Source organism: Scatophagus argus, chromosome 3 (genome assembly GCF_020382885.2).
Source record: "Scatophagus argus isolate fScaArg1 chromosome 3, fScaArg1.pri, whole genome shotgun sequence".
NCBI classification, from domain to species: Eukaryota; Metazoa; Chordata; class Actinopteri; family Scatophagidae; genus Scatophagus; species Scatophagus argus.
Genome location: NC_058495.1, coordinates 17,464,238 through 17,492,126, shown reverse-complemented (window position 1 = coordinate 17,492,126; position 27,889 = coordinate 17,464,238). Strand labels below are relative to the sequence as shown.

General features: G+C 40.9%; 1 protein-coding gene across 4 annotated transcripts; it reads left to right on the top strand.

The window, feature by feature from the left end:
• Positions 1 to 231: 231 nt before the first annotated feature.
• LOC124056657 lies at positions 232 to 27,889 on the top strand. Of its 4 annotated transcripts, none has more exons than XM_046384318.1 (24): positions 232 to 570; positions 10,835 to 11,032; positions 11,722 to 13,285; positions 14,290 to 14,472; positions 14,809 to 14,932; positions 15,845 to 15,938; positions 16,632 to 16,718; positions 16,830 to 16,946; positions 18,094 to 18,192; positions 18,276 to 18,424; positions 19,889 to 20,027; positions 20,171 to 20,293; positions 20,495 to 20,692; positions 20,834 to 21,789; positions 22,021 to 22,270; positions 22,699 to 22,788; positions 23,945 to 24,169; positions 24,735 to 24,905; positions 25,296 to 25,473; positions 25,672 to 25,788; positions 25,918 to 26,169; positions 26,500 to 26,528; positions 27,010 to 27,061; positions 27,152 to 27,889. In XM_046384318.1, exons 1-23 carry the CDS (start codon positions 568 to 570, stop codon positions 27,046 to 27,048), a joined length of 5,385 nt encoding a protein of 1,794 aa, XP_046240274.1. In that variant the 5' UTR covers positions 232 to 567; the 3' UTR covers positions 27,049 to 27,061; positions 27,152 to 27,889. The 4 variants fall into 4 exon arrangements, with proteins under 4 accessions (XP_046240274.1, XP_046240272.1, XP_046240271.1 ...); XM_046384316.1 differs by having other exon boundaries at positions 27,010 to 27,068; XM_046384315.1 differs by having other exon boundaries at positions 233 to 570; positions 26,500 to 26,747.

Here is a 27,889-nt window from a genome sequence, read left to right as displayed (position 1 = left end):
AAATTCTCACATTACATACAGTTACGCACACATTCAGAGCGTGTCTCCGTGCTTTTGTCCATCCATTTGTGGCATATTGTGTCTGTGGGTGTGCTTGGGTGTGTGGTAGAGCCTGTGTGTGTCTGAGAGAGAGCAAAGAAACTCTGAAAAGCCTCGAGGGGGATTTCCTGTGAAAGGGAAAGCTTTCTCTCCTCCCCCTCTCAGACGCTCTCCTTCCCTCTTTCTCTCTCTCTCTCTCTTTCTCACCCCAAACACTCAGAGTTGCCAGAGATGTGAAGGAGAAATGAAAGAGGAGCTCGAGGATCAACAGGCAGCTTGACAATTTGTTGCTTTCTGTGCTGCACTAACAGGCCTGTGGAAAGCCTATGAAGAATGGGAAGGGACTTCGGTTACTTTTCGATCAAGAGAACTCGCTGTCATGTGGATGTACTTCAGTCGACTTCTGTTGTTGATGCACTAAACATGGCAAGTCCCTCAGCAGAGAGCTCGGGGAGGCTGCGTGGAGGGGATTATCAGGACCAAAAATGAGAAACCTTTCTGTCTTTTAGAGGAGAAACTCCTGCAAAGATGGTAACGTTTAAGTTTTACTCCCGTGTCCTATTGTGTGTTATTATGTTCTGGTTTAGGAGTTTAGGAGTTTAGTGCTCCACTGACCCAGTGACTGTGATCGTGAGTTTTTTGGTTTGGACAAGTGACTTAGTTTCTCTCTGTGGCTTTGCCAGTCCTGTGTGACTGCCTGATCTGCTGGAAGCCTAATTTATACATTTTAATGTTTTTTTTTTTTGTTTGTTTGTTTTAGTTTATTTTCTTTCTTTGTTCTCTTTTTATGAAACTTTGTCTTTGTGACACACAAAGGCTCCACAAAGCTGATGTCACTGGACTCTTTAAAGCTTTTTGTTATCCTGAGCACAGTCGGTGGGACTGTTTCACATCAACAGCCCACAGCATCTCAAGCTTTTTGAGAGTGTGCACACCGACAAAGAGAGAGATGCACACTGTCTTTTGTTTTCTATCTTTAAGTCCTTTGACGAGGACTTAAAGAAGACTTAATTGATGCACACATACTTCAGTGAGTGGAGTGTTTTGATGCAGAAAATGTTTGACTACTTTGTTTGCGCACATGAGGGAATTCTCCAGGTTGGCACTTTAAAAAGTTCAAACCGCGGGGGTTTTTACAACTAATCCTGCTCTTAAGAGAAACTAATTAATGACAGTGAGGGAGCCACAAGATGGGAACATGATAGACTCTGACGATGGGTTTGTGGGAGGATGTGGCTTCTTTGAACTTTTGTTTACTGGCTGTTGCTGCAAGGGAAATTGTCAAATAAATCGAGATAAAGGGTACGGTGGCTTAAAGATCATGCTGTAATGATGAATATTTGGGTTGTACTTTGGCCTGAATCATTTTTGGTAAAGTGAAATATATTAAGTTTCCACAGTATTCAGGTTTCTGTTTATTCACCCTTCTTCTTTTTATGAAAAGCAGTTGGAGCAGTAACATCTGTCCAAGAGTGCCAGATAAATTTACGGAGAACAGGAAGTCAGGACATTTAAGGGAGACCAGATATGGCTGCTAATCACGGCAACCACTGTACTTTGTCCTCCCACATCTGCTGCAGCACTGTTTTGACCAACCTTTACAGCCGCAACAGTTTGCTTCACTTACTGCGCTACTGACGTTGTTTTCTGTGACCACCTTCCAACTTACAGTCATGAGTCTGCAGAGTCTAAGTTATCAGATTAGTGCACTGGACATGACCCAGAGTGTCTATCTAGTCTACACACTCAGCAATAATAGAAAAACCCAGAGGCTTGCTGGTGTGCATCGTATTTGCCTCGAGTTACTGTGTGACGAGGATAACCAGGAGTCATTCATTCACCACAAAGGTCAAACCCTTTCTTCTTAAGACCTTACGGCAGCATGTGTTTTGTTCATTCATTGTACAGTAAGTATGGTGGTCTTGGGCAGTGCAGACTTTATTTGTAGTTTTAGTCTGTTGCAGTATTCAGATTCTATTCAAAGTTAATGCAAATCATCGAAGCGTGTGTGAGAGTCTCTCCTGGGTGTTGGATGCGCTCTCGTCTTGTCAAAACATGTTTAGTTTGAGCGTAGCACGTTTTTCTGATTCACCCATAATGGTAAAAAAAAAAAGGTCAATTGCCATTAGCAAAGTTTATTTTTTTGTTAGTTTATTTTTTTAAGTGATTGGTGGCAGATTTAGCTTCAACAAAGCAAAACATGTTTACTAGATTTTGTTTTGATTAATTTATAGCAAGTACACTGATCCTCTTCAGGCATTATTAATGTGTTTTGGGGGGCTACTTTTGGAGCAGTACACAGACACAGCAGCATGGCAGACACATCATCGGCATTCATTTTGTGTCTTGTTTGTGTCCACCTAATGAATGTAAATCTGACAGTCATTCTCCTTTTTTGTTCTGCTTTGCTCTCCACCAAATACTGGTGAAAATATCAAGCTCTTCAGCTGCTAAATGTCCATTAGCTATTTGCCAATTTTCTTTTTTGCTAAAAAACTTCCCCTTAGTTACATCTGGAAATGATGTGATGAGACTGAACAAAAACGGTAAAGTTATGGACTGTAAAACCAAAACAATGAGCTAAAACGCTCGGCGAGAGTTGAGGGGAACTGCACAGTCTTGTGTTAATTCTTCTTGGCTTCGACCATCTTTCCCATAAATGTAGTGATTGTAGTCACAGTCACATAAAAATCTTGATTAGTCTCTTAAAAACTGACAGCAACAGTCACGGACTCTCACAGAAGATCACACACCAGCTCCATTTCATCTGTCAGCCTTTCAGGCCGCTCAGATATGCTCTTAAGTCACAGTGTATTCAGTATGCATGCAAATACCCTAATCTCTCAATCACACACAAACACTGTGTGCGTGTGAGCATCCTGACTTTGATTGGCTGACAGCATTCAGATTGGCCAGGCTTTAAAGGGTCACAGCTATATGCCTGTTACAGGCATGGGAGGGAACCATCACCTGTGCTCCCATAGGCAGACAAATAATACTTCCTGCCCACCGCTTCACTTGCTGTGATTTTGCCAAATTTCTACGGTTTCAAACAGGGAACAGCTAGGCAATAAACTGATGTGATTTGAAGAGAAAATGTAGATAATTGCAGACATCTGTCGTGTGGAGTGAACAAGCTGAATTATTTCTATTTAGCTTCAGTCAGCGAGTCAAGGCCCTCAGAGCTGTCATGGAGCTGCGAGTCATATTTTCAGTGTGTTTATTATCTCGGTATCACAAAACTGGGTCAAACTCAACAGACGCTGTGCAGTGTATTTTCAAAACAAAGCCATTGCCAAGTGTTTGGTGGTGGGGGTACGTCTGTGTAGCTATAGGCTGTCTTTGAGTCAGTTTTCAGCATGCACTGTTTCTAGAAATACAGTTACTGCAGGGTTGTCATTTCCCTCACAGACTGTGTGTTTGACAGTTGTGTTACAATCAATTCAGTGATTGTGATGTCTTAGCATCTTGTCAGAAGGACTCAAATGAATGTTTTCACATGGTTGGATTCAAAACCAATCAAACCTGTCGGGCACAGCATGAGGCAGCATCTCAAAGGATAAAGCCTTGACTTGTTATTTTTCTGAGCTTGGTCTGACAATAGGCTGAAAAACTCACTAGTAACTTTCCATCATTTTTCTATGTCCTGCATTTTTCCAAATGTGGGCGCCATGAAGACGAAGCTCCAGCTCTGGTCATGCTTACAATTTGGACGTAAAGAGAACTTTGCGAAGCTCAGGAATGACCAGCAGCAGATGTCAGTGTTTAGTACACTCATTATAAACACACTCACATCAAATGGATTTCACATGTATTTCGAAAGACTTCCTTAAATTGTGTCATTAATCTTTTCCATTTTCTTGGCCATTCTAACATGGAAGGCATTATGGTACACTGCAGCCTCTGAAAACAAATCAATTTTACTCGTGAAAGTTTGCCAGAATCCATGCTTTGAGGGAGCTGAGATCCAGGAGGTTTCTTATTTGTCATGTTAATGGGAGCGGTTCATTGTGAGTCAGTCATGGAGAAATTCCAGCCGAAAAAAAATGTCAACGTGAGCTTTTTAGATCACTGAATTCTTCACGTCGGTTATTGTCGTTGATATTGAGGCCTTTTATTATTTTTTGAGGAAGCCTTACAGGTTTGTGATATTCTGTGTTTTAAAGACACTTCTGTGCCCAATGCAAACCTCCGCAGACTTCCTTTCCGATTACATCATTAGGCACTGGGCAACTGTCTGATCCTGTGGTATTAGGTAAGAAATATACTGGCCTGGCATGACCGGAAACGAAATAATCAGTTCTTTTGTTGAGTACATCCAAAACAGTAGTATCCTGCTTTGGGATTGTGAATGGAAGCATTGTTTCACGGTGCTGTATTTTGAAATGTCACATTTCATAACATGAAGTGTTCAGCTGTGAGTCAGAGTTTTTGATTTCCAAAGAGATTCATGGCTGGTTTTCACTGTTCATTACTTCAGGGTAGATTAATGGGTCGCTTGTGAAATCAAATCTGTGCTCACCCTCATGCAGTACCACAGAAACTTGGATCTTGTGCAATATGAATGAAAACAAAAGGTCAAACCAGAAGCCTGACACACTCTTTATAAGGCCTCCCCGCTTTACAAACATATCTTTAGTTGTTATAAACTGCAAAATGAATGAATCAGTAAAAGGAACCCTGCCAGATTAAACGTTTGCTTCACACACCATGTTTACCCCTGACAGCAGTGACTCTAAGGAAAGATGTAGGAGTTTTTGTCTCACAGGAGCCTTTTTATTGGTTAAAAGGATTTAAAGATGGCTTAACTGAATGGAGAGGCCCTCTCCTGTGTTAAACAAGAGTGGATCATACACAAAGACAGCACTGTCTCACTGCCAAAGAGGAGATAAAAAATGTTTGAGCTGAAAATAGTGGAGAGAGGAAGGGAATAACTGAGAGATAGTGGAGATGCTTTTGATTATGATGTGTTTGCTTTTAATATGACTAAGACTGTGATGTTGATTATGACTGTGTTCACTCCAAGACTCAACATCTTCCCGTTGTTGTTTTTTGTCTGAAACCAGTAATAGTGTATATGTGCTGTGAATATATTCATTGTGACTTTTTAAAACCACAATGAACGAAAGAGAAAGATGAAATCAGTTTATGGCATTTGTTGTATCAACCTCTGTGTCGACATTGTGATTGGATGTTGTTGGCTGACTTGATGGTGTGTCATCTGAGACTCTTGGACGTATTTGCCTGTCCATACATGCAGACTTCAGACAGTCTTCACAATTTACCGGCAGGTCTTCACCTTAACTGTCACTTCTGCTTATGTTTTGGTTTTAGCCTGGAGGTGGAGGACAGTCCATTATTATTACAAGAATGTCAAGAAGATGTCAACAAATCCTTTCAGCGTGTCTCATCAGGAGCTGTGTCCATTTGCTGCTTGAAGTTAATCTCCTTTACAATCACATTCTGGCCAGCTTACCTGCTCTGATCGTTTGAGCCTTTGTAGCTGGTGACACAGATACACATTGTGCATTACACACCTCGACAGGTAGTTTATACTGTGGCTCAAATCAGGCTCCTGACTTTCTTTGGCCAAAGCCCAAGGCAAAATGTAGAAACCTGTAATTATCTGCTTAATGCTCAACACTGCATAAACTCCCAGGGGGCCTGAATGGTGAACAAGACAAAGAAAGAGTGAGGCTTTACAACAAATGCCTGTTGTTGTCCACACTAGCATGCCAATTCAGGTCAAACAATGACCTCTGTTGGAGACTGGAGCTCTTTCTAAATCACAGGCTGCACTGGCCAGAAGTGGGCAGTGAGGGAATCCCCTTGTGCTGAATGAGTAGAGGAGGCGGCAGAGGAATGTGGTCATCAACTGGACATCCATCAAAAACACACGGCTTCTGCAGGCCCAGATCAGGTTCTCAGCTTGATCGAATCCTCCTCTCTGGCTGACAGTGGGAGCTGAACATCTTGGAAAAATAAAATAAAGTAGCAGCTCTGTGTCAGCAAGACTGCATCTGTCAACATCAGGAAAGGAGAGCGAGATTCTGTACACTGATATACAGAAAAAGATTGTGCTGAAATGATGTACTGAAGTGTCTAGATGCTGAACAAAATGCTGTTAACCTTGAGGTTTTGTAATAGGAGGAGCTGTTAAAAATACAAAAGAAATACAAAAGAAACCTTCAGTCTCTCTGCACCGCAGAGAGACTGAAGATTTGATGGGAAATTTGAAATGTTGCAGTCTCCTGGCATTCACTGACAACTCAGAGGAACATTTAGCCACATGACGCTGGCTCATGTGAACAGATGACATCTAGAAACATGCTTCAACTAAGAAGGTATGACATGGCGCATTACTAAGCGCCTGCTGGCAATTAATTTTAATTCACAGGGGTTATGAAACTGTTTTCACAGACAACTTGAAACTTTCATATTTTCTGAAACTCAACAACTATGATATTAATATTCTGATTATCATAAATATCTTAGGTCTCTTGCACCTGTAACCTGTTTACTATTTCCACCATATCTTGAGCCAGCGTTCACTAAAGAGATGCTAAAACTTTGACTTTAGTTAAAGGAAAAAGACAGTCAAAAATTCACACTCAAACCCTCAGATGTTTTCCTGGCATTTATAGAGTGTTGATAATGCTTTTTCATGTTTGTTGCAACCTTTTCAACTCTACTCAGTATCAAAATCAGCCCTCTGTTACTACTGTGAGCTGGGAGAGGATGAAGTTAGCAAGTTTTCCATTTGTGTTTTTAATGTTCCGGTTGCAGATGCTGATTTTCATATTTGGGCTGTCACATGCAAACTGTGTACTGTGTGAATCCAGCACTTTTTCAGACCCAGCATTATTTGCTGACTGAATTGTACAAGTGTTAACCAACATAACAAGTTAATCTATAGCCATAAACCAAAAGAACTGTTGCCACTGTTTTAGACTTATGATAGTGACCACGATTGTGATTAAAATGACTGTTTTTGAACACAAAAGCAATCTACAGTGGATATATCAGGACACTTTCTCTCAGAAGAATTCATTCAAAGCCTCTCACAGTTCAGGCCTGTTTGGCATGTTGTCTGGCACTTTGTCAGGTGTAATGAAACACAGAGCTCAAAACACCAGCAGCCACCCTCCCTATCCTCAGTTCATTTGGCTGACTGGCCTGTCTGAACCAGGTCCAACTGAGCTATGCTTAGTAAAGTCTCAAGTGGGTCTGAATATCACAAGCCAAACCACCCACAGAGAGGAGTTCCAGTCAGGGGGAAATGTCTCATGCTTTTAACCTTCTTTTTTTTTTAAGAAGTTTATCCGGGCATAAGCTTTTGTCATCTTAGACAGAATATTAACAAAGAGAGATTTTAATCTCAAAAGATTTTGAAATAATAGCACGATTAAATGTAATCTCTGTTTGAATTGCAGTGAAGGATTTATTTAAAGTCAGGCTTCAGAAAGAGTGGGATGATCAATGAAGCCTGAAAGTCTTAATCAAACTACAATCTTTTGAACAAAACTTACATATAGGTAAATTGAATGTCTCAGCCCTGTAGAGTAACTTCACACAGCTGTGTTGTATTATATGTGACCTCAGGTTTATCTTTGAGAAATACAGTAGAACCCAGAGGTGAATGGCTGCAGTCAGTCTAAAACAGCTGTGATGCATTACCACTCAAGAGTCAACCCTTGAAGGTATTCTGGTCTCAATTTCCTGATCTATTGTGACAGATGTGCACAATCAGAAGAAGGAGGCATTCTTTTCCAATGAGGACATCCAATGTCTACAAGAGATACAAAGACTCAGCATAAGTGCTCAAATATTGATACTGATTTACATCCAACATCCCACACTGAGTTGATTAACTTGAAGGCTTATTTAAGATATTTCAGACTTGTATCATGGCACACAGTACCAGAGTTTTAGCTGACTGTAAAAGACTCAGCTGAGATGAACAAATTTGAATGATTTACTGAAGTATTCAGTGAATGATGAAACAACTTTATGAACTTTATTCCCAAAGTTTCATGTTTGTCCAAGGTGCTCACATAAGCATCCATTAACCAAATGGTCAGCACAGTCCTATGCTGAGCAGTATGAGGTCTTTGAAGCTGCTGCACTTATGTTTACCCTGGACCTGGTCTCTGGTCAGAGTAAATGAGGAGGGGGCTAAAAACAGACTCTTTTGTGTGAGGCTGGGAGTTTAACACAGCAGGGTACAGTGAACTGATTGCATGAATACAACACCTGCTGTGGGTGGCGGTGAAGACCTCTCCAGATCCAAAATGAGTACTTGTTTTTAAACTGTCAGCTCAACATGAATATTATTCCTTTTCTTGTCATTGTGAATGACAGAACAAAACTGTACATTTTTCAAAGTCAAAGTCAAAGTCAAAGTGTCTATTGTCATATGCACAGTAACACGTTTCCCTGTACAATAAAATTCTTCCTTTGCGGCCCAACACTGATAAATAGAAATAAAAATAATATAGTAAAAAGCAAAAAAGATGTAAATAAGTAAGTAGTAAAGTATAAAAATATAAAAACCTCTAACTAGCTGCCAGTAAACTATGTACATAGATAGACTGTGCAGCGGTAACATCGGCTGTATGTGCAGTATAAAGCAATGAGCATAATCAATAACTGTACCTTACACCCCCATTATACTCAGATGCTTTTTTAAATTGTGCACAAACATTCATACATAATGTCGTGATTATTTAATTTATATGATTTCCCAAACAAACAAACAAAAAGCAAACACCAAGCATCATTTTACTGTAACTCTTATATTGCAGTCAGATCAAAAGTACAGGATTTTCAGTGCATTAAAATGTTTGGCTGATTTTTTAATCTACGTTGACAGTCCTCACATCTCAAAACATCACCACCTCAACTTCATGAAGTTCACCAAAAATGCCTTGAGGACGGTCTTTTTTCATCTGAAACGTTCCCTTGTGTTTAACTGGACCTGACACATGGCACAGCTTGTGCTAGTAGCTTCAGTGTTGACATCTGCACATGTAGTGAACATTAACATCAGGTGTGCCTCCTCACACAGAAAGGTGTCATTTTACATGGCTGCGTGTGTACGTTTGATGGGATTGTTCATTTCTTTGTCTGCTTTGCTTCATCTTGTCACTTTGAATAAGATCAGATGCCTGCCAGCTACAAATCCACCAGTTTAAACGGAGCACATCCTGGCCAGACATGAAACAAGTTGCACATACTCACGCAGGATAGACTTAATCATCTCCAGATAAAGTTAGAAGTTTTCATTAGGCTCCCCCACAATCCCCCTCTTGATCCCCTAAACATGACAGTTTTTAATTTACCTCAAAGCCCAACGCTAAGATTGCTTGCTATGTTTAGGGTTTGGTGAATTTGATCTTTTGCTTGCAGGTTTTATTTGTTAGAAATGATATTATCTTTCATGGTGCAGGTAGATCTAGTAATAATTGACTTTTTCTTTTTGTTCCAGACTCTAAAAAATGATCTTTGAGGCACTTCAAACAAGCACAGTGGGGGGTAAAAGGCAGGCTGTTATTATGCATTTGGGGAGCTTTGTTCTCAACTTATCTTACCCATGTGGACTTTCTTTAAATAAATTAGTGTTACAATACATATGACCCAAACCTGCACAGTTCAGGTCAATGTAAAAGCCAGGGTTGACTATTGTTGAAACACGAGCACATTGTCTGTTATCCAAAACTGGCATTAGCCTGAAAGGTGCTCAGATTGATTGATCATCGATTGTTATTGGGCTGTATTTGTTCTAAATAGATTAACTGGTGGTCTCTATGAAGGCCTATCAGAGGAGCCAATCAGTTCACAGTATGCCACAGCAAGGCTTGAATGATGTCCCATCGTCCTGCAGTCAGGTACAACAGAAAATGCATTAGCGTTTGCGTTTGTATGCTGCTTGCTATCACCAGAAGCCCTGATGGTGGCAGCCTTAATTAATTTTTTCCCCCATTCCTTCTACTATAGCTCAGTCTTTCCATTCACAGTAATGCTGACAGTTTGGTTAACCTTTTCATAATAACATTCATATTTCCTGTCAAATCAAAATGAATGTTGCTAGAAATTACAGAGGCCAGTCAAGGCCATTCAATAAATATTCAAAGATTCAACACAATTAAATAACTGCATTACCAGAAATTTCAGTTCAAAGACAGCTGCTTAATTATATGAGACCGGTGAAAGATTTATTCTGACTAAAGTAATCACTTGAATGTTCATATGCCTTGGATCAAAGGTCAATACAGTTCTTATTTCCAAAGAATGTGCAAATCACAGCAGTCCTCGCCTGGGTCCAGACATTCACATCCACCCACTCCACAGTTTACTGAGTTTGTGTAACAAGTTGACAATTCTGTCTAACTTCAGGCAACACAACTCCTTTCTTATGTACTGTCACTGATGTTCAGTTAAGCCTTCTGACATGATTGCTGCTGCAACCATTTGCTGTGTTTTTTAAATTGATCTCTGCCATACAGGTTTTAGGGTTTAGTTGAGTTCCTGTGATTTAAACAAAGGAGCATTTGATAAAATAACGTCTCAAAGAATGCTACTTGACACAAGAATCACAAACAAGGCTTAAAAACAAAATTGATTTCTTTCTTAGACAGGGGCAGCTTGCAGTTAGGTAAACCATCATCTGTAGTTCATCATCTTTTTTGATATTTTGTTGTTGTTAGTATTTTTGAGATGTCTTACAGAATACACTCAGGGTAACGCTATTACACAAGCCTTACACCACTGACCTCTGTCTCTTCTTGTCTTCCAGAACCCAGAATCCCTGGACTCGTCCATACAGAGCGCCCTCTCAGCCCTCTTCCCGCCTTTCGAGGCTACAGCACCCATCGTCCTCAGCCAGCTGTTTCGCACCATTGAGGAACGTTATCACGGTGATGCATTGCAGTGCCTGCTGGACTTCCTCATTCCCTCCAAACACCTACTGGAGAGTGTCCAACAGGCAGCATGTGTGAGTATCAATACATTGCATATACTTCACACACTTTCTCCTTCGCTCTCTGATAATATGTCGCATGTGCACACAGCTTTTCACTTCAACATAAGTTGTGGTAGTGCAAACAGCAGTTCAGTTAACTTTACTGTATGTCGAGATTTATTGTATTGTGTTACTGACTTAGGCTTTACTCTTTGATGGAGCTCTCAAAGGCTCTAAGCAGCAGTGACATCCAGCTTTGAGAATCACTTAACACAATAAACTCATTATTTATGGCACAGAATTTAAAGATGGCGTTAATTCGATATGCACAGACAGACCTTTACTTACATTTTCATTCAATCAAGCTCAAGCTGAATGCCACAGAGAAGCACAGTGACTCAATGGGAACGTTACACTTCCTTTTTGCAATGTAAATCCACAAATTATGGGGCCGTGGTTATCCCTCAAATAGAAGACAAATAATAATAGTACAAGTGACAAAATATATTAATATCATTTTTTTCATATCATTTTTGATGTATTTGTAACATTGTTGAGACTTGGAATGTCCCATTGACATTGTTCTCACATTTTCGGGAAACTGACTCTGTCCTTCGTCCTTTTATTTAGAGTTTGGTGAGCAGTTGTCATTGTGTGCCATAGATAATGTGAGGTAAAATTTAGACAGAATTAAACTGAAACAAAGCTACTTTCTTTTCTAGGCTGGATACTCTGATGTGGTTTTCCGCTGTGAGGGCTGGCCTCTTTGTCTCCATGACAAAACCGTCATCCAGTTAGCACCTGTGAACCCTTTGCTGCTGCGTCCCGGAGACTTCTATCTACAGGTGGAACCTTTTGGAGACCAAGCAGCCCGCATTGTCCTGAAAAGTCTTCTGGAGGAGGGCTGTCGAGAAGTGGAGGAGACCCCAGTCCCTGAGACTTCCTATCCCTGCATCTTCACTGAAGAATGGCTGCAGGACATCAATGAGGGACGCCATGGAACTGCTCTGTCACATTGCTTGCTTTGCACAGATCAAGGAGTAATCAAGTTGCCCTGGTCTCAAATTGCCATCCCAGAGTTTTTAGACAAGCCCAAAATCATGCCTACCTATCGGGAAGCTCCTCCTGAACCAAAACAGATTTCAGTACCCTCCCTTTATAACTCCTCCACGCTCCCTGTGGAAGCCATTTTCCTTCCTGCAAAAGACAGGCTATCGGCATCTTTGAGACCTGCAGACTGTTCTTCCAGACTTGTCAAAATGGAACATGAAACACGAACTCCCAAATCATGTCCAAAGCCTTTAGTCAAACCTGTGGGATGGGTTTCTCCTAATACCTGGGACAGTCGAGAGGCATCTCGAGAGATTGAGGGTGATTATGTTGACCTGGTAGATATTGCCAAAGGGAAGGAGTTTGTGGATAAACAGAAAGGCAGCCATCCAGAACCACCCGGTTCAGTTTTGTTCAAACCTGTCAGACCACCTCCACCTGTGCCGCTTGGGAATAATTTTCCATGTGGACGCACTCCTCAATATGCAGAGGACCCTTTTATGTTGGGGCATGAGCCCACTGATCAAGACTTGAAGTGTAGGTACAGAGACTCATACGTGGCAGCACTGAGAAACCCAGTCACTTTTGAGAGGGGGAGTGTAGACCTCTTGGCTGCCTTGGAGGAGGTTGGCCTTTGTGAGGAGGGAGAGTTAAGATCCAAGGGTACATTTGAAGCTCAAGGAGATGAACTTGGAAACTTTTGTAACCACTGTAATAAACCCTTGATAGGTAATGAGCTCTGCCAATACAGACAGTGCTGTCAACTAACAACAGAAATCTTTGCATCTCACCTCAAAAACAATCCTGCAGGTTTTGAATCAGAGAACCTTATGAAAGACCCACCCATGGTCTTGAAATCAACCCCTGGTTTGAGCCATAGTCACAGAGTTCAGATGAAACTTTTTTCCCACCAATCAGGACCTAATGCTTGTGTATCTCCAGGATCAAAATTGCTGTTGGATAACTTTGATGGTGACATTAAACTACATCAGAAAATGGAGGCTGTGAAGCCTCCAGAAAAACACAAAATTAAGGTTAGGTCTCTGTCCACCGTGTCAGAGGCTCCTAAAGGGAGTCCACTTCTTTATAAACTTAACAACAGGAGCCACAGTGATATCTGCCCTGAAACAGTCACCAATGTTATTCAGTGTAAGAAAAGTGAGGTGTTGGATCAGAGTCCGGCCAGGGTGGGTCAAGTGACGCAGAAGCTGGAAAGACGAAAGTCCCCTAAAAAAGGTAAGCATATCAAGCAAGTTAAGGTTTAGTATTTAAACTGCTTGTTTTGACACAGTCTTTCTTTCACTTCTCCTTTACACCCACCCACACACAAGGTTTGTACATTGTTATTTCTGCACACAAGGCCATTTATTATGATCTGTTGTTCAATGCTCAAAAGGACACTGAACATTCACGCAAAGCAGACTGATTGAAACTCGACTTTGACCTTGCATGCTGAGGGAATGCGCTCCACTGAGGGTCACAGATCATTAGTGCTCTTAGAAAGAAGGCTCAGTGGTCAAAGATCAGGCTTGAGTATGATCTTCCCACTGCTGTCTGGGTTTTTCGGCAGCACGGCTATATTGATGTTATTCCCATTACACTGGGAGTGAGCGGAAATAGCATGCTGCACCCCGGTCAAAGGGAGGGCTTGAACCCCCTGGATAAAAACAAAGAGCACAGAATTTCTCTAATGTAGAGAGACAGCATAACACGCAAGAAGGAGGTTTCTGTGTTCCCTGCAGCCGCTGCCGTGTGCTCCCTCATGTCGTCAGAGGGGCACGGTGAAATCTTGAGTAGAGACATGCTTGTCATGGACTATTAAAGTAGCAAAGAGAGAGAGCACAGGCAAGGCTTTGTTGGATCTAAGGAAAGGCCAATTAAGATGTCTGAAATCAAAGCCAGGCTTAGTAAGCCAGGCCACCGCAGTGTTTTGTTACAGAGACCATGTCCAGTGTTTAAAGGCTGACTGGACACAGCTGTGCAGCTGCATCCATGTTGATAGAAGACTATTGAGAGTTCTGGATGAAGAACTGAATAATGCAAGTATAAAAGGGCAAAGGTTGCTTGACAGAGGATAAATCTGGTGAAAGCTGGTGGTTTACAGTAAATGTCAGCGCTGTCTTAGAAGAATCCCACACACACACACTAACTTTTTCTTGCAATGATCCAGTCATCTTTTGATTTATTTGGTTTACTCTCCTTTTTTCAAAACATCTATGTTTATATTTGCTGCCATGCAGACCCACAGTCGAGTAGGAGTGAAACTCCCCACGCCACAGATGGACCGGTCTCCAAACTCCATAACTCAAAGACGGAAAAGCTTTCTTCTGCAAATCCTGACACTCAGCAGTGTCCACAAACTGAAAAATCAAGTTTCAGAAGCATCAGTGACCTGCTTGAACTGGGCATTATTTGTTTGCCAGGTACTTGATATATAAAATGTAAATTTCTCAAAATCCTGTTATATTGTACTGTTGTGGCAGTTTTCATTTTACTCATATGTGACCTCAGCAGCACTCATGTCATATCAAAGTGTGAAAGACCAGATGTTAAAATCTAATTGAGCAAATTACGTGTCTTGGATGAAAGTCAAAAGCTCCTCATGATCAGATGACTGGCAATCCTCACAATACTGTAAACAAAGCTATGCCAAACTGCTAAACTTCCAGTGTTATTGTCCAGGTGTCAGAGTGGCGTGATTAACTTTGCACCTTTGACAAAAACAATTATACATCACTAACTTTGTCTCTCTCACTCAGGCAGCAGGGACAGGACAGGCAGGGCTGTGGTGGAGGTCCATGTTGACAGAAAAGAGTGGGCATCCCCTCTCGTGTCAGCCCAGAGTCTCTGTGATCTGCTGCTCTACTTACACTCCATACCAAGGTACTGGAAACAATACCTACAAGGTATCTCAGCATCAAAAAAGAGAGGCCTTCAGTAGTCTGAGTCATATGTGGAGGAAAGTTTGACCTCTCTTTAGTTGGCCAGCAGATGGAAGCTGTTGTTCCTTTTAGCTTATTGTGCACCTCCTCTGTGTGTAGGTATGTAATAAGATGTCTGACCACAAGAGGGAGGCAGATGTCTGTTTGAAATGTTTCCTGTGTCCAGGCCAGGCACGATGATGTTTGATGTATGCTTTTACATCCAGGCGAAATGATCCCATACAGATTGTCCCTTTCTCTGGTTCACAACTAGTAAATTAAAATAAAAATTTATACTATGCCCAATCACAACATTTCGATCTGAATAATTCCATCTAATAGGTAGTATTTTAAGATCAAAAGGCAGTAACACTGACCTGTTCTGACCCTCAGCCCAATGTGTCTATACACACCCCTTGGAGATCTGCTAGCAAACACTTTAACAGTGTTATTTGTTTACACTGAGTTTAATGACTCCATTAAACCCCCTTGAAGTTCAAAAAACCGATTCTACCAGATTGCTTGGCCTTCCTCCGTCCCCAGTAAAGAGCCATACCACAACAGTCTCTAGCCAGGCTGACTGCCAACTGTCTGGTATGCAGAGGCTTGCTAGAATTAGCAGCCATGTCTGATGTAGGCTCACACAACAGTAACCCAAGAAGAGACCATTAAGAGGAGTGTGTGAAGCAAAGTGTGGAACAGGATGTGTGAGTGTGTGGATGACAGAAAGAGACGTAACGATAGATGTGGATTTGAGAAGCGGAATAAATAAATAAGCCTAAAAGCCTTTGAAAGATTCATTTATCAGATAAAGACCACTGTGAGAGTGAACACGCTCGGATGGGCCCTAACACAATTCAACGCTTTTTGACAGGAAAGAAATTCGAGAGCTGGGAATGACTTTGGTCATCAATGCCAGGAAGAAGCCTCCTTTGTTTCACCTCTACAAAGCTCTGCTGATGGCCCAGGTTAAACCAACAAACCAGCATTCACACGCCAGAATCAACAATACTAAACACACACACATCCTTGATTCACGATGCCAAAAGTAGTCATGGTGTGTCTAAAAATGTTATGAGACAAGTCCACTTCAAGTTTCTGCAATTTTCTGATTTGTCAGTAGTAATGAAATGCAGAGACCTGACACACTCCAGTACACACTGTAGGCGTATTGTGCTTAAGGTGGTAATACTTGAGATCGGTCTCGATAGTGATCTCAGGGCCACTTTTTAAAGGTCTTAGTCTCAGCTCTGAATCTACTATATTTTTACTTTGCCTTGTCTCAGACAAATAGGACTCTGGTTTTTATTTCAAGACTGGTCAAGACCATAACTGAGGGAATATCATGAAATTTCCTCTGCAATCTTAGCTATACATATTTGCAATGTATATACTGTAAGTTATGTTTCAGCACATTACTTACAGTTGCATGCCAGCTATTCGTCAGCTGTAGGTGCACAAGCTGACATACAGTGTATACAGTGTATGTAGGGAACGCAGTGTTAATTTTATGAGACACTTAAGGTGTCTTGCCAATTGAGAGGAAAGGGTAGTCATAGAGTACACTTCATCATTTATCTCAGAGCAAGAGGGCAACTTCTGTTGAACTGAAATACAAGGCAGTCTGGCTTGATTTATTGTCTCTAACTTACTGACTGCAGGAGCAAGCTCTCCACGCTGTCCACAGTATTGTGATGCTGGTGGATAAAGACACTTGTCCTAAGCCTGAAAAACAGCCAGGACTACAGGTCAGAAATGAAAACAACTTCTTCCTTTGATCACTTTCCTTTCAGACGGATTCGACAGGAGAGATAAGCTTTTACTCCATGCCTGACCTTGTCTTTGTCTTTGTCTATAAGATGGACGTGGTGACTTCCATGAAAGCCCTAAACAAGACAGTCGAGGCTTCCCAGCTGACCTCTGATCTGGGAGGGACCTTCATTTACAGCCACAGCGACTGGCTGCAGTTCCATCAGGTTGTGATTATTCAGTCTGTGTTTACAGAACCGCTTCAGCTGTGCTATCACATCATATTACAAAATTACTGCGGGGTTTCCCATGAATTCAGAGGAGATGGTTGTTAAACCAAAGTCCACCCACTGTTGATAAATCTTTTTTCACATCAAACACTCATCAAGTCTATAATTATTTGCAGCAACATTTGGTTTGGTGGGTCAAATGGAAAGTCCTGTCTGAAAGATGAACTAGATTACTCATTATAGGGTGTATTGGAGATATTTTGCACTGGTCTTGCAACACTGATCAGCACAACCCTCACTGTCTGAGGTCCACTATCAGACGCTGAGTGAGTGTCTTTAAGGCATAAAAATCTATAAAAATATATTACAGCATAATTTAATGGGGAAATGATGACATGCATTTTAAGACTGCAATTAACACCTGCATTAAAGTCAATGTCCACTCTAATTTTTCCATAATAGACTGGGCATTCTTTATCTAGAGAATTTACCAGTTAAATTCAGTATAATTCTAAAAACAAAACAATACAAAACAATTTTCACACTACAATATAAGATAAAGCTATCATACATAAATGACATGTTTTCTGACTTTTTTCCAATCATCTTTGTGTTTTGTTGGTGAATTTTCATCAATTACATTTTATTTCCCTGAAATCAAAACAAACTCAGAAGTAAAGTTTCTTATTTAGTTAACTGATCCACCATTCAAATATACAACCTGGAATGAAAATAACTAGTACATGAACGTTCATTTTAAGGGGAGAAAATCCAGCAAAAAGGGTGTGAGGAGGAAACTGATGTAGAACCTGGGAAGTCCTGAGGAAGGGCTTCATGCAGTAGTTATGAGGCTTGTTCTAATAATGTGAAGTGTCTTAGCAGCAGTCAGGTCCAAGACCCCATCATGCAGTATCTCTGCGGTCTTTCCCTTCAATAGCTAGCAGTACACTGAGGACAGGCTCCATGTTTGTGAGGCCCAGCTAATAAGCACACCTGAGGTTATCTACAGGATGCTGCTGCCTGTTTTGCTCTATGTAGGCAGCTATATGGAGCACCTGTTCAAATCAAATCAGCACTCTTGGATTCATTATGATGCATCATATTGTGTTCACTTCCACTGAATCTTAAATTTACTTCATTTCAGAGACTGGCTTCTTTCATGACTGACCTGCAAGGGGCAGACAGCTTGTTGCAGAAGGCAATCAAGAAAGTGGATGATAACAAAAAGATAGACACTGCCCAGGTAGAACATGCATGTTCATAGTGCTTTGTCACAGGTCACACACTTTGCTTATTTTTAATTACTATTATGTTTGGCTGCTGCAGGAAGTGCAGCAATGTATTGAGGAACAGAGAGCCTCTATGAAAGATGTGCTAGAAGATGCTCGACTGGTTACTCTGCAAAGAGAAGGTGGGGCCGTACTGGCCAGAATGAAGAGAGAGGACTTTAGATTTCCACAGTCTGAGGACTACAGGTATCACATATTTAAGCGTGTTCACCTTCTTGTCCTAAACCACACAATTTGCCATGAGACATACACCACGGCAACATCATTCAGTGTTTCAATCTCATGTGTTGCATCTACACTTTGCGCTGCACAAGCCTGCACTGTCCTGAACAGATCTAATTAGGAATCATACAACACCTGCACCACAGGACTATGGGTGTACACAGGGCTTTAAGATTCTACATACAAAATATATGATCACTTTATAAAAATGTGGACGCCTCATAAACAAGCAAAAACAAAGCTCCACCTCAAACAGCTACAACAATAAAATGCTGCTCACTCTTGACTGCTTCAGCGTTAAAAAATAATAATAATATACAATAATATAATATTGTCACTGCCACGTTTTCTAAAAGTACTTTGTGCAATGCCAGACCATCATTTGTGTTTTTACACTGTGGTATTGCTCCTTTCACTTGAGTAGACAATACTCAACTCTTTCATTTCTATATGGTTGAGGTTGGTAAACCACAGTGAACAGGACTCAAATGTGTGAGTCAGAGAGCAGGACTAGAGGAAAGCTTCACTGTTTTTAATGCTACAAAAAAGATTTGGTACACAGGTGGCAAGCAAATCCAAAAGGCACAAACAGAAATCCAAAAATCCAGGAAAGCAATCAACACAAGAAACATGGCTGAAACGCTAGACCCAAGGGTACTAAGACAAACTGTTACGGAGAAGAAACAAAGCACGCATTAAATACACTAGAGGCACAGGTGGAACCAATTAGGGTGGAGCAGACAATCAGAACTGGTGGGAAAGGCACACAAAGGCAGGAAGCGAGAGGGTCTGGAATGAAGATGAGGTGAGCAACAAAATAAAACAGGAAACGCAGAACATGTCGTGAACATGGAAACATAACTAGAGTTGACAGGGTGTGTCATGAATAAAACAGATGGATCTGTTTCACAGCCGTGTTTTACCATAAGTCATAGTTAAAGCAGTTACAGGTTCAACAGATGCACAGCTGCTAGATAATTTTAATCTTAAATTAATATTTCAATCCAAAGTCAACAGCAACTGATACATTCAGTGACCATATGGTTTTGTTAAGAAAAAAATAATATTGAATGAGTTATATATGTATGTATGTATGCATGTCTAAATATTTACAGACATTTACATATGATTATAATATACACACATTTCTAAGATATTTTACTGTAATTAAGTGCAGTAGGGAAGCAGTATTTTATCAAAACAACAAGCATTTGAAGGGTATGTGTAGACTTATGATGCACTCCATGTCACAGCCATAATTAACGTATTGCTTACAAAAACTTAAATGATAAATTAATTTAATTTTCTGAGATTATTCTAATAATAATAGTCAAACAACAGGGCATTTATACTTGTTGACAAATACCTTACAAAACTGGGTAAGATTTGTCTTAGAGTTTGTTCATGTTTGTTTCACCATCCTTGCAGAGATGCTCTGGAGTCAGTAACAGGTCTGTATAACCAGGTGGAGGAGAAGCTCCACACTCTGGTGATGAGATCAAATGAGTCACTGCAGCACCTGGAGTTCCTCTTCAGGCTCAGAGAGATGGAGGCCAAAATAAGCACGGTACTAGCAGCTTTTTCAATCAGTTCACATCTGCATCGTGTGCTGATATATTCATAAAAATGGTGTTGTAGACAAGGAGATGAAAGATGGACTTGGTTGATTTCCATTAATGTGACTGTATAATTCTATGTTGCGTCTTGCAGGCTCAGAAGTGGTTCAATGGAGAAGGAGAGCAGAGGCTGAAGGACTCTTACACAACAGATGATACCCTGGAGTGCACTGAAAAGGCCTCGCAGTACTTTGATCTGTTTCTCACTGAGTCTAAGGTATTGCAGCAACATAACAAAATGGGGTTGAGAATGAGAAAATTTACCCAAATTTGGCTGTCTGTGTTTCGCTTCACATACCAACCTTTATTTTCTCAAAGCTGAAAATATTTAAATGATTGCACTGTTAACGGTAAATAGTAGATAAGGGACGTGCTTACAGGACGGGAAGTCCACTTGACAGCTTATCATTTATCTCAGGAGAAACAGCAGTACGCCCTGACCCTTGTGGCGGAGGCAGAGGGAATTGTTGGCACGTGTGATTCCAGTCCTGCAACAGATATTTTTCGGGCTCTGGTCAGCACTTTCAAATCCAATGTGGATGATTTTATGTTGCGGGCAGAACAGAGGTTCAAAGAACTGGACACGCTGGTGCATGTGCACCGCTTCTGTGAGCAGGTTTGTGTTTTGTTATTTCTTGAAGTTTTTCTTCACCCATCTGACATTTTTCTTTAGATATTTCTCATTGATGTGTGTTAACCTTTAAATCTAAACTGTTTTGTTTTTTTTTTAAATTCACTTTTCTTTCTGTTCCTCCAGGCATCTGCCCTGGCCAAAGAATGCAGTCAGTTTTTGGTGAAGGTAGAGCAGGGGTGTTACTCAGCTTCGACCCTGAGCACACTCCAAATGTATGAAGAAAGACTAGGTGGCGAATTCTCCACCCTAAACTTCCAGGCTCTGAAAACTAAGGCCTGTGCTGTCGGATCAGGGGCCTCAGGGGTGATGAGAGTTTGGAATGCAACTTTGGTCCAGTGCCAAAAAGTCAAGCAGCTTCTTGTGGAGATGCAGAAGAAGAAAAAAGGAGTAGATAAGAACCAGATCCAACAGGCCACAGCTGCAAATCCTCAAGGGGAAGATGGAGGAATGGTGAAGAAGGAGAAAAGGGGTGAAGAGGGGGAAGGTGAATGCTCCATGACCCAGCAGCTAAGTGAAAATACCACTGCCCTGTTCTTCACCCACCATTTAGATCCTGACCTGAAAGGGGACAAGAAAGGAGAATCTCAAACACAGACATTACCTGAAGCACCAGTTAAAAATGAGAAAATAACTTCAGCTTTGCCACAAAATGGCGACTGTCATCCAGAAAGCAAATGGAGGCCAAGAGAGCACCACAGTGAGGCAGATCTGAGGGGCGCAAACTCAGATGAAAGGGTCAATGATGATTTTCCATTGCACAAACCTTTGGGTCGCTCCTTAAGCGAGGGCTCATGTGTGAGTTCCCATTTGACGAGCATCTCACCCTTTTTACCTTTGAATATACGAAACAAACACTGTCAGAGCAGGACACAGCCACTGGAACAAAATCTGCATCACGTCCAAAATCTGCCCATTTCCCATAACGAGAGTGTACGGTCAGGAAACCTGAGCTGTGAGTCAAGAAGTGACGGTAATGAAGAAGAGGGAGAAGGATGCACAGCCTCCACCCAGAGTCCTCGAGATCCAGTGAGCCCAGAGACATTACTCACACCAACAGAAAACAACGGCAGCAATGTTTTGTAAGTAACACCCCTCAGCAGTAATATAAAGTTAAGTGAGATGCTGCCCAGGACACTGCAAAGGACATATATTCATGAATGGCACAGTTGTTCACCAGTTAAACAATACTGTCATACTCATAAATAATGACTGAGTGTGACACCCCACCCCCCCAACCGCGCCCCCAGCTCACCTTGATTTAGTTATGAGCTTTAATAATGTCAGTTTCTCATTTCCTATTTGTGGAACAGGAAACTGCAAAGGATCATGGAGGAGCTACTGTCCACAGAGAGGGAATACGTGAAGGCTCTGGGTTACGTTCGCGAGCACTACTTCCCCGAGCTCGAGAGGGCCGATGTCCCTCAAGACCTCAGAGGCCAGAGGGGGAGCATCTTCGGTAACTTGGAAAAACTCCACGACTTCCACCAACATCATTTCCTGAATGAGTTGGAGAGCTGCATGAATGAACCCTTCAGAGTGGGACGCTGTTTCCTAAGACATGTAGGTGCCAAGTGTATTACTGGTAGTAAACAAAAGTTGTGAATATAAATCAGTTTGCTCTGCAAATGTGATGCACTTTATTAAACCTGAGTGTTTGTTGTTTCCATGACACAACCACCTTTTGGCAGATATGAGTCTGTGTGACGTCAGGCAGTGGTCCATGGTTTCTTGTTTATATCCAAAACCGCAATAATTCAGTCTAATCGACTGCAAAAAAGGGCCTTTCCAGATGTGCATTGTCACTGTAGTGCACTGTCAGTTTCCAAGGAATGGCCGTCTTATTTTAGATTTAGTCAGAAATAGGAAGCTCAAACAGCTGGGACCTGTCATGGCACACTGCAATGTGCAGTGTAGTCTGACTCATGCATTTTTTAATTGTGGTGATAATGGTTTTGACATGTGGTCTTCATTTATTTCTTTTATTTTAGAGAGAGAGCTTTGCTTTGTATGCCCTTTACAGCAAGAACAAACCACAGTCTGATACTCTTCTCATCAATCATGGACAGGCTTTCTTCAAGGTGAGAACCACTGCTGGCTTCCATTTGCTCTTCATTCTCTCTCTTCCCAATACCACACCATGAATTGTGTTAAACAAGAAAAGGAAGATGGTGTATTTTAACAGGATCGGAGTATAAAGCTACCACTAGTATAGTCATGGCAAATTCGGGTTCTGACTTGAGTCCCTCTGGATCGCTCAACATTCTGATCCGAGTTACCTGAGTCATGCGAGTCACTTGAATCAGTATCACCAAGAACTTACAGGTAAAACCCAACTACAAAGTCTTCTTGGGTCATGCAAGTCCGAGTCCACGCAATTAAGGGTGAGGGCAACATCCTCATCCCTATAAAACACAACAAAGGGTGCTTCACTTCCAACTAAAGATTGGAGAGCATAATATTATGTGACGCCAAAAAATATTAGCTACATTACAGCTATGTGGTGTCATGTCTTTGGGATAAATAAAGTTAATAACTAAATAATAAATAAACGTTATGTCAACCCATATAAATTCAAACTTTAAATTGTCCTTAGAACCTACCGTACTCCGTTCGTTCTAAGTAGTTGTTAGCAAGAAACTGCAATATGGGCTTTATTTAGGAAGAGTGATGTTTTGAACCTCGACATGCTAACATGCTCACAGTGACAATGATGATGATGTTCTACAAGTAATGTTTACCATGGTTCCTATCTTAGTTTCATGTGTTAATATGTTAACATTTGCTAATTAGTGCTTAAGAGAAAGAACAGCTAAAGCTAAAAGTTGTTAGTTTGGCAGATATTTCATCATGAACAAAAGTATTGGACAAATTAAAATTTTGACCTGATGATGTAGAGGTCGGCAATCATTATTGCAATTTGTCCTGCGGGAAACATGCACCAAATTTAATGGAAATAAAGGTTGACAACATGGCAATTAAAAAAAAAAATGGTCCAAAGTGTTGTGTGACTAATTGACAGACATACATTGCTGTCCCTAAAGTCTCGCTGTCAGTGTGGCTAATAATAAGGTTTAGTCAATCCACTATCAAATTATATTTCATTCTAAATAAATGTTGGACATCTCGAAACACCATTGTAGTCCTAGCTTTAACTTCATCCTGGTAGCTTTAGAACTACATTTCCAGCGCTGCCGTACCTCGCTGACTGCTCTGTTTCATTTCCTTGCACTCCAGCAAAAGCAGCTGAAGCTGGGAGATAAGATGGACCTGTGGTCGTATCTGCTGAAGCCTGTGCAACGCATCAGTAAGTACAGCCTACTGCTGCAGGACATGTTGAGGGAATGTGGTCCGGGACAAGCCAGAGAGATGGTTGAGGTCAAGACTGCCTTGGAGGTCATCCATTTCCAGCTCCGCCACGGCAACAACCTGCTGGCCATGGACGCCATCCACCACTGTGACGTGAGACATCAGCACAATTTTCTTTTAACACACTTGTCATTTTATAAACTGCAAGATTATTAGCAAGGAGGATTTCATGTTTTTTCAATTTATTTAGTACATAAACCACTATTTATAGTAAGTGCCTCTCATCTAGCACTGCGCAATACGACTGGAATGTCACCTGCAGCTGGGGTAACAGAGTAGGGAAACAGGCACAGGCAAGACTTTGGCATCCTTTCTTAGTGTAGCAAGGGTGAAAAGGAGGTTGGTTAATCATGATTAATCTTGGATGGGGTGGGTTGAGGGTGAAAAGAGTACAGAGAATGAATAAGAGTCTTATCCTTTTTTCCATGGAACGTAAAGGGGGGACGTTGTGTGTGGGATGATGATCAGTACTATTATCAATCAAGCAGCGAAGGAGGAAATTCAAAGGAATTTTCTGAACTGTTTTTCCAAGAAAAATCTGTGTACTCAATCATGTTTTTGTTTTTTGCTTTTTTTTAGTGTCTTTGGTGTATTATTGGTGACTACTGTGCACTTCTATGACTTACCAGCCAGTGACTTCTCCTTTCATGTACTGCAGGTTAATCTGAAGGAGCAGGGCCAGCTGATACGCCAGGATGAGTTCTTAGTAACATTCAGGAAGAAAAAGTGTTTCCGTCACATTTTCCTCTTTCAAGAACTCATACTCTTTAGCAAGACCAGGAAGACAGATGTAGGTAACGACACCTACATCTACAAACAGTCATTCAAGGTATTGCGCATGCTTCAACACTTTTGCCTTTCAATACATTTACTCATCAAAAACTTTTCCATTATTTGCCACAACTTAAACTTGCCTAATCACTTAGAGGAGGACTACTTTTGACAATAATTTTTTACAATATTAATGTCTAATCTTTGACACACACATTAGGTATTAATACAGTAACAATACTTACTTTGAGGAAAACAAAAATATTATAGTATCTGAACATAAAACCCATCAACAACATGGATAAATTTTGAATTGCAAGCTTACCATTACTACAGCTAGCACAGTTATGATTGGAGTCTTATTACTTCATTTGTTATTTCATTAATTTGTTAAGCTGCTTGTAATATTTCAAACTGCCATCTTCTGTTTGTCTTTGTTTAAATTTAGACGTCAGACATTGGCCTGACCCAAAACAGCGGTGACAGTGGCTTGTGTTTTGAGATCTGGTTCAGGAAGAGGAAAACTCAGGACACGTACACACTTCAGGCAGTTAGTCGCGAGGTGAAGGATGGCTGGACCAAGGACCTGGAGCGGATCCTGTGGGAGCAGGCAGTACACAACAGAGGTACCAACGAATACACACATAAACATACAAAGCTTTGATTACAGACTGTTTACATGTTGTATCCTCAAACAACAGTATGGCTGATTTTAAGCAGATGTGATCACAGAGTAGAGAGCGAAACTTTTTCACACATGTTCTTCAATGTCATTTCTTAAATTCGATATATTTTTAAGCCAATGATTTCACATGTGTTTTTAGAGGTCCGTATGCAGGAGAGAGTGTTCATGGGTATTGGAAACAAACCTTTCATGGACATCCAGCCCAGTGATGCAGCTATCAGTGACAGAGCCGTCAACTGTGTACTGATAGGAAGAGGTAAGGTTTATTCACTGGTGCTTTCATTTTAGCATGTTCAAAATTTTAATATTGATATGATAATGTTCACTTAATCTTTGGATTATCACATGCTTTCTCATCGAATTTACTCTCACCTGGTCTCTGCAGAAAACAAGATGCTCTCAATGATGGGATCACGTGGTTTGCAGGATGGCCTTAATGGGGGGCGGCCAAAATCTGTCAGTTCAAGGAGCAGTTCATCTTCCTCTTCTTCCTCTGGAAGGGGGTCCCTGTCCCCTGTGGGATACCTGTGTGGGTCAAAGAGGACGGTGGTTTCGGGAGGCCTTGGATACGTGTCAGCTCCTGGAGCTCTGGAGGAGGACGACCTGGACCATGAGAGTGGGAGTCATAACCTGTTGTGTGAGTTTATGACCAGAATGTTGATTTCAATGTATTGCACATAGTCAGTGTTTGATTTACGACCTCTGAAACTCTTCCCTGACTCTGCTGAATTACACATTTATGATTTTGTAAAAGACTAAAGATCATAATTTAGAAATCAGAGCTCTGGATTAATTATTTTTTAAAGGAGTCCATGTACATGTATGTGGAGATGTTGGTTGCTAATATACTGTTTGAACATTTAAGAAATTTCTTCTACCACTTAGTCACAGGGTTTGTTTGATTGATCAGTTGGATCATCCATCCATCATCCATTGTGCATATGATCAAGTCTTCTCTTTGTTCCAGTGGACAGCTCTGAGTCGTCAGGAGAGAGCGTAAGTGGCTTCAGCAGCTCCAGTCACAGCTTCCACTCTGCTATTGGAGGAGAGACGGAGGACACATCTTCAATCTGTGCCTCCACAATCACCGTTAAGGAGGCAGCGGCTGCTCATGGAGCTGCATTCTCTACGGTCTTCCACAAACCAAATGCTCTGGCAGGATCCCCAGTAAAAACCCAACCACCAGTTGCACCCAAGCCCAAACCACAATTCCAGGTCAAAGATCTGTCCTGTGGCAAAATGCTGCACAAAGCTCATAACCAGTATTATTATTAACCCAAGTTATTGTTCATGTGGTTAAAACATTAGAAATGCATTAGAAAAGTAACGAATGCAACCTAAAAGTAAATTTCTTGCAGATTCATTCATCACTCACACAACAAACAGTCTCTTCCCTCCATATATTGAACTGTTTGGTTGTTTGTTGTGCATGTCTCCATTGTGATAAATATTAAATCATGTTTTATGTACCTCTCAGGTTCAGAACACCAGTGTTGGAAAATCCACTGAGGTTTGACCTGTGACACACGGTCCACGGTGAGTATAATTTTGAAACAGAATTTAAAAAATTGTGTCACTGAGGAAAGAAAAAGTTTAAAGATTTGATTTTCCCTCTACAGATGTGAAGACAACCCAAGAAAAGACGAGAGTCGTCTGTTGGTGTCAGCGTTGAAGATGAAACCTTTAGACATCCTTTTATGATAGCTGTAGCTGTAATCTATTGCCACTCTGCAAATAGGACTTTTTAATCTCACCGTTAAAACAACAGGACAGAAAATGTCTGCAAATGTACTGCATTTTGAAGTTAAACAGTGATATATTTTGATACCCACACCTGACATGACTTTGCATAGTGTGCTAGTTTCGTAGCTCAGAGGAGCAAGGACTCGTGATGCTCTTTGAATCTGTGCTGACCTGTTACTAAACATTAAGGAATGTGGCTGAATAATTAGGGTGAAAATAAATGTGCAGACTTTTATAAGCACACCTTGTACTGATCCCAGGGAATTTAATAAAAACCTTATGAAGCTCTGTGAAGATTCGTAAAAGCAAGATTAACACCACAGTGCCATTTTGTGTCCTAAATACGTTGCCTTTTGTACTGCTTTATCAAACGTAATTATGAAACATATGTGTCTTACTCATTTCCTCTGAAAATAAAACTCTCCCTTTTTTTAACCAACAGTTTTTGTATAAACTAATATACTTGTGGTATGAAGATATTGATCTATGTAACACTTGTATGGCTTTCCATTTGAAATATTTGCTTGATGATAAATGTGTTATGTCGACTTTATTTGTGATTTTTTTTATTGCCAGCACAACAGTTTTTGAAATAAACTTAACTGACATGCTTA

What these genes read in the sequence shown, in the direction of transcription:
- LOC124056657 (XM_046384315.1), top strand. An exon ending in TGCACCGCTTCTGTGAGCAG is followed by an intron (nt 20,693 to 20,833) that starts GTTTGTGTTTTG and finishes CTGTTCCTCCAG; the next exon opens with GCATCTGCCCTGGCCAAAGA. An exon ending in TCTACAAACAGTCATTCAAG is followed by an intron (nt 24,906 to 25,295) that starts GTATTGCGCATG and finishes GTTTAAATTTAG; the next exon opens with ACGTCAGACATTGGCCTGAC.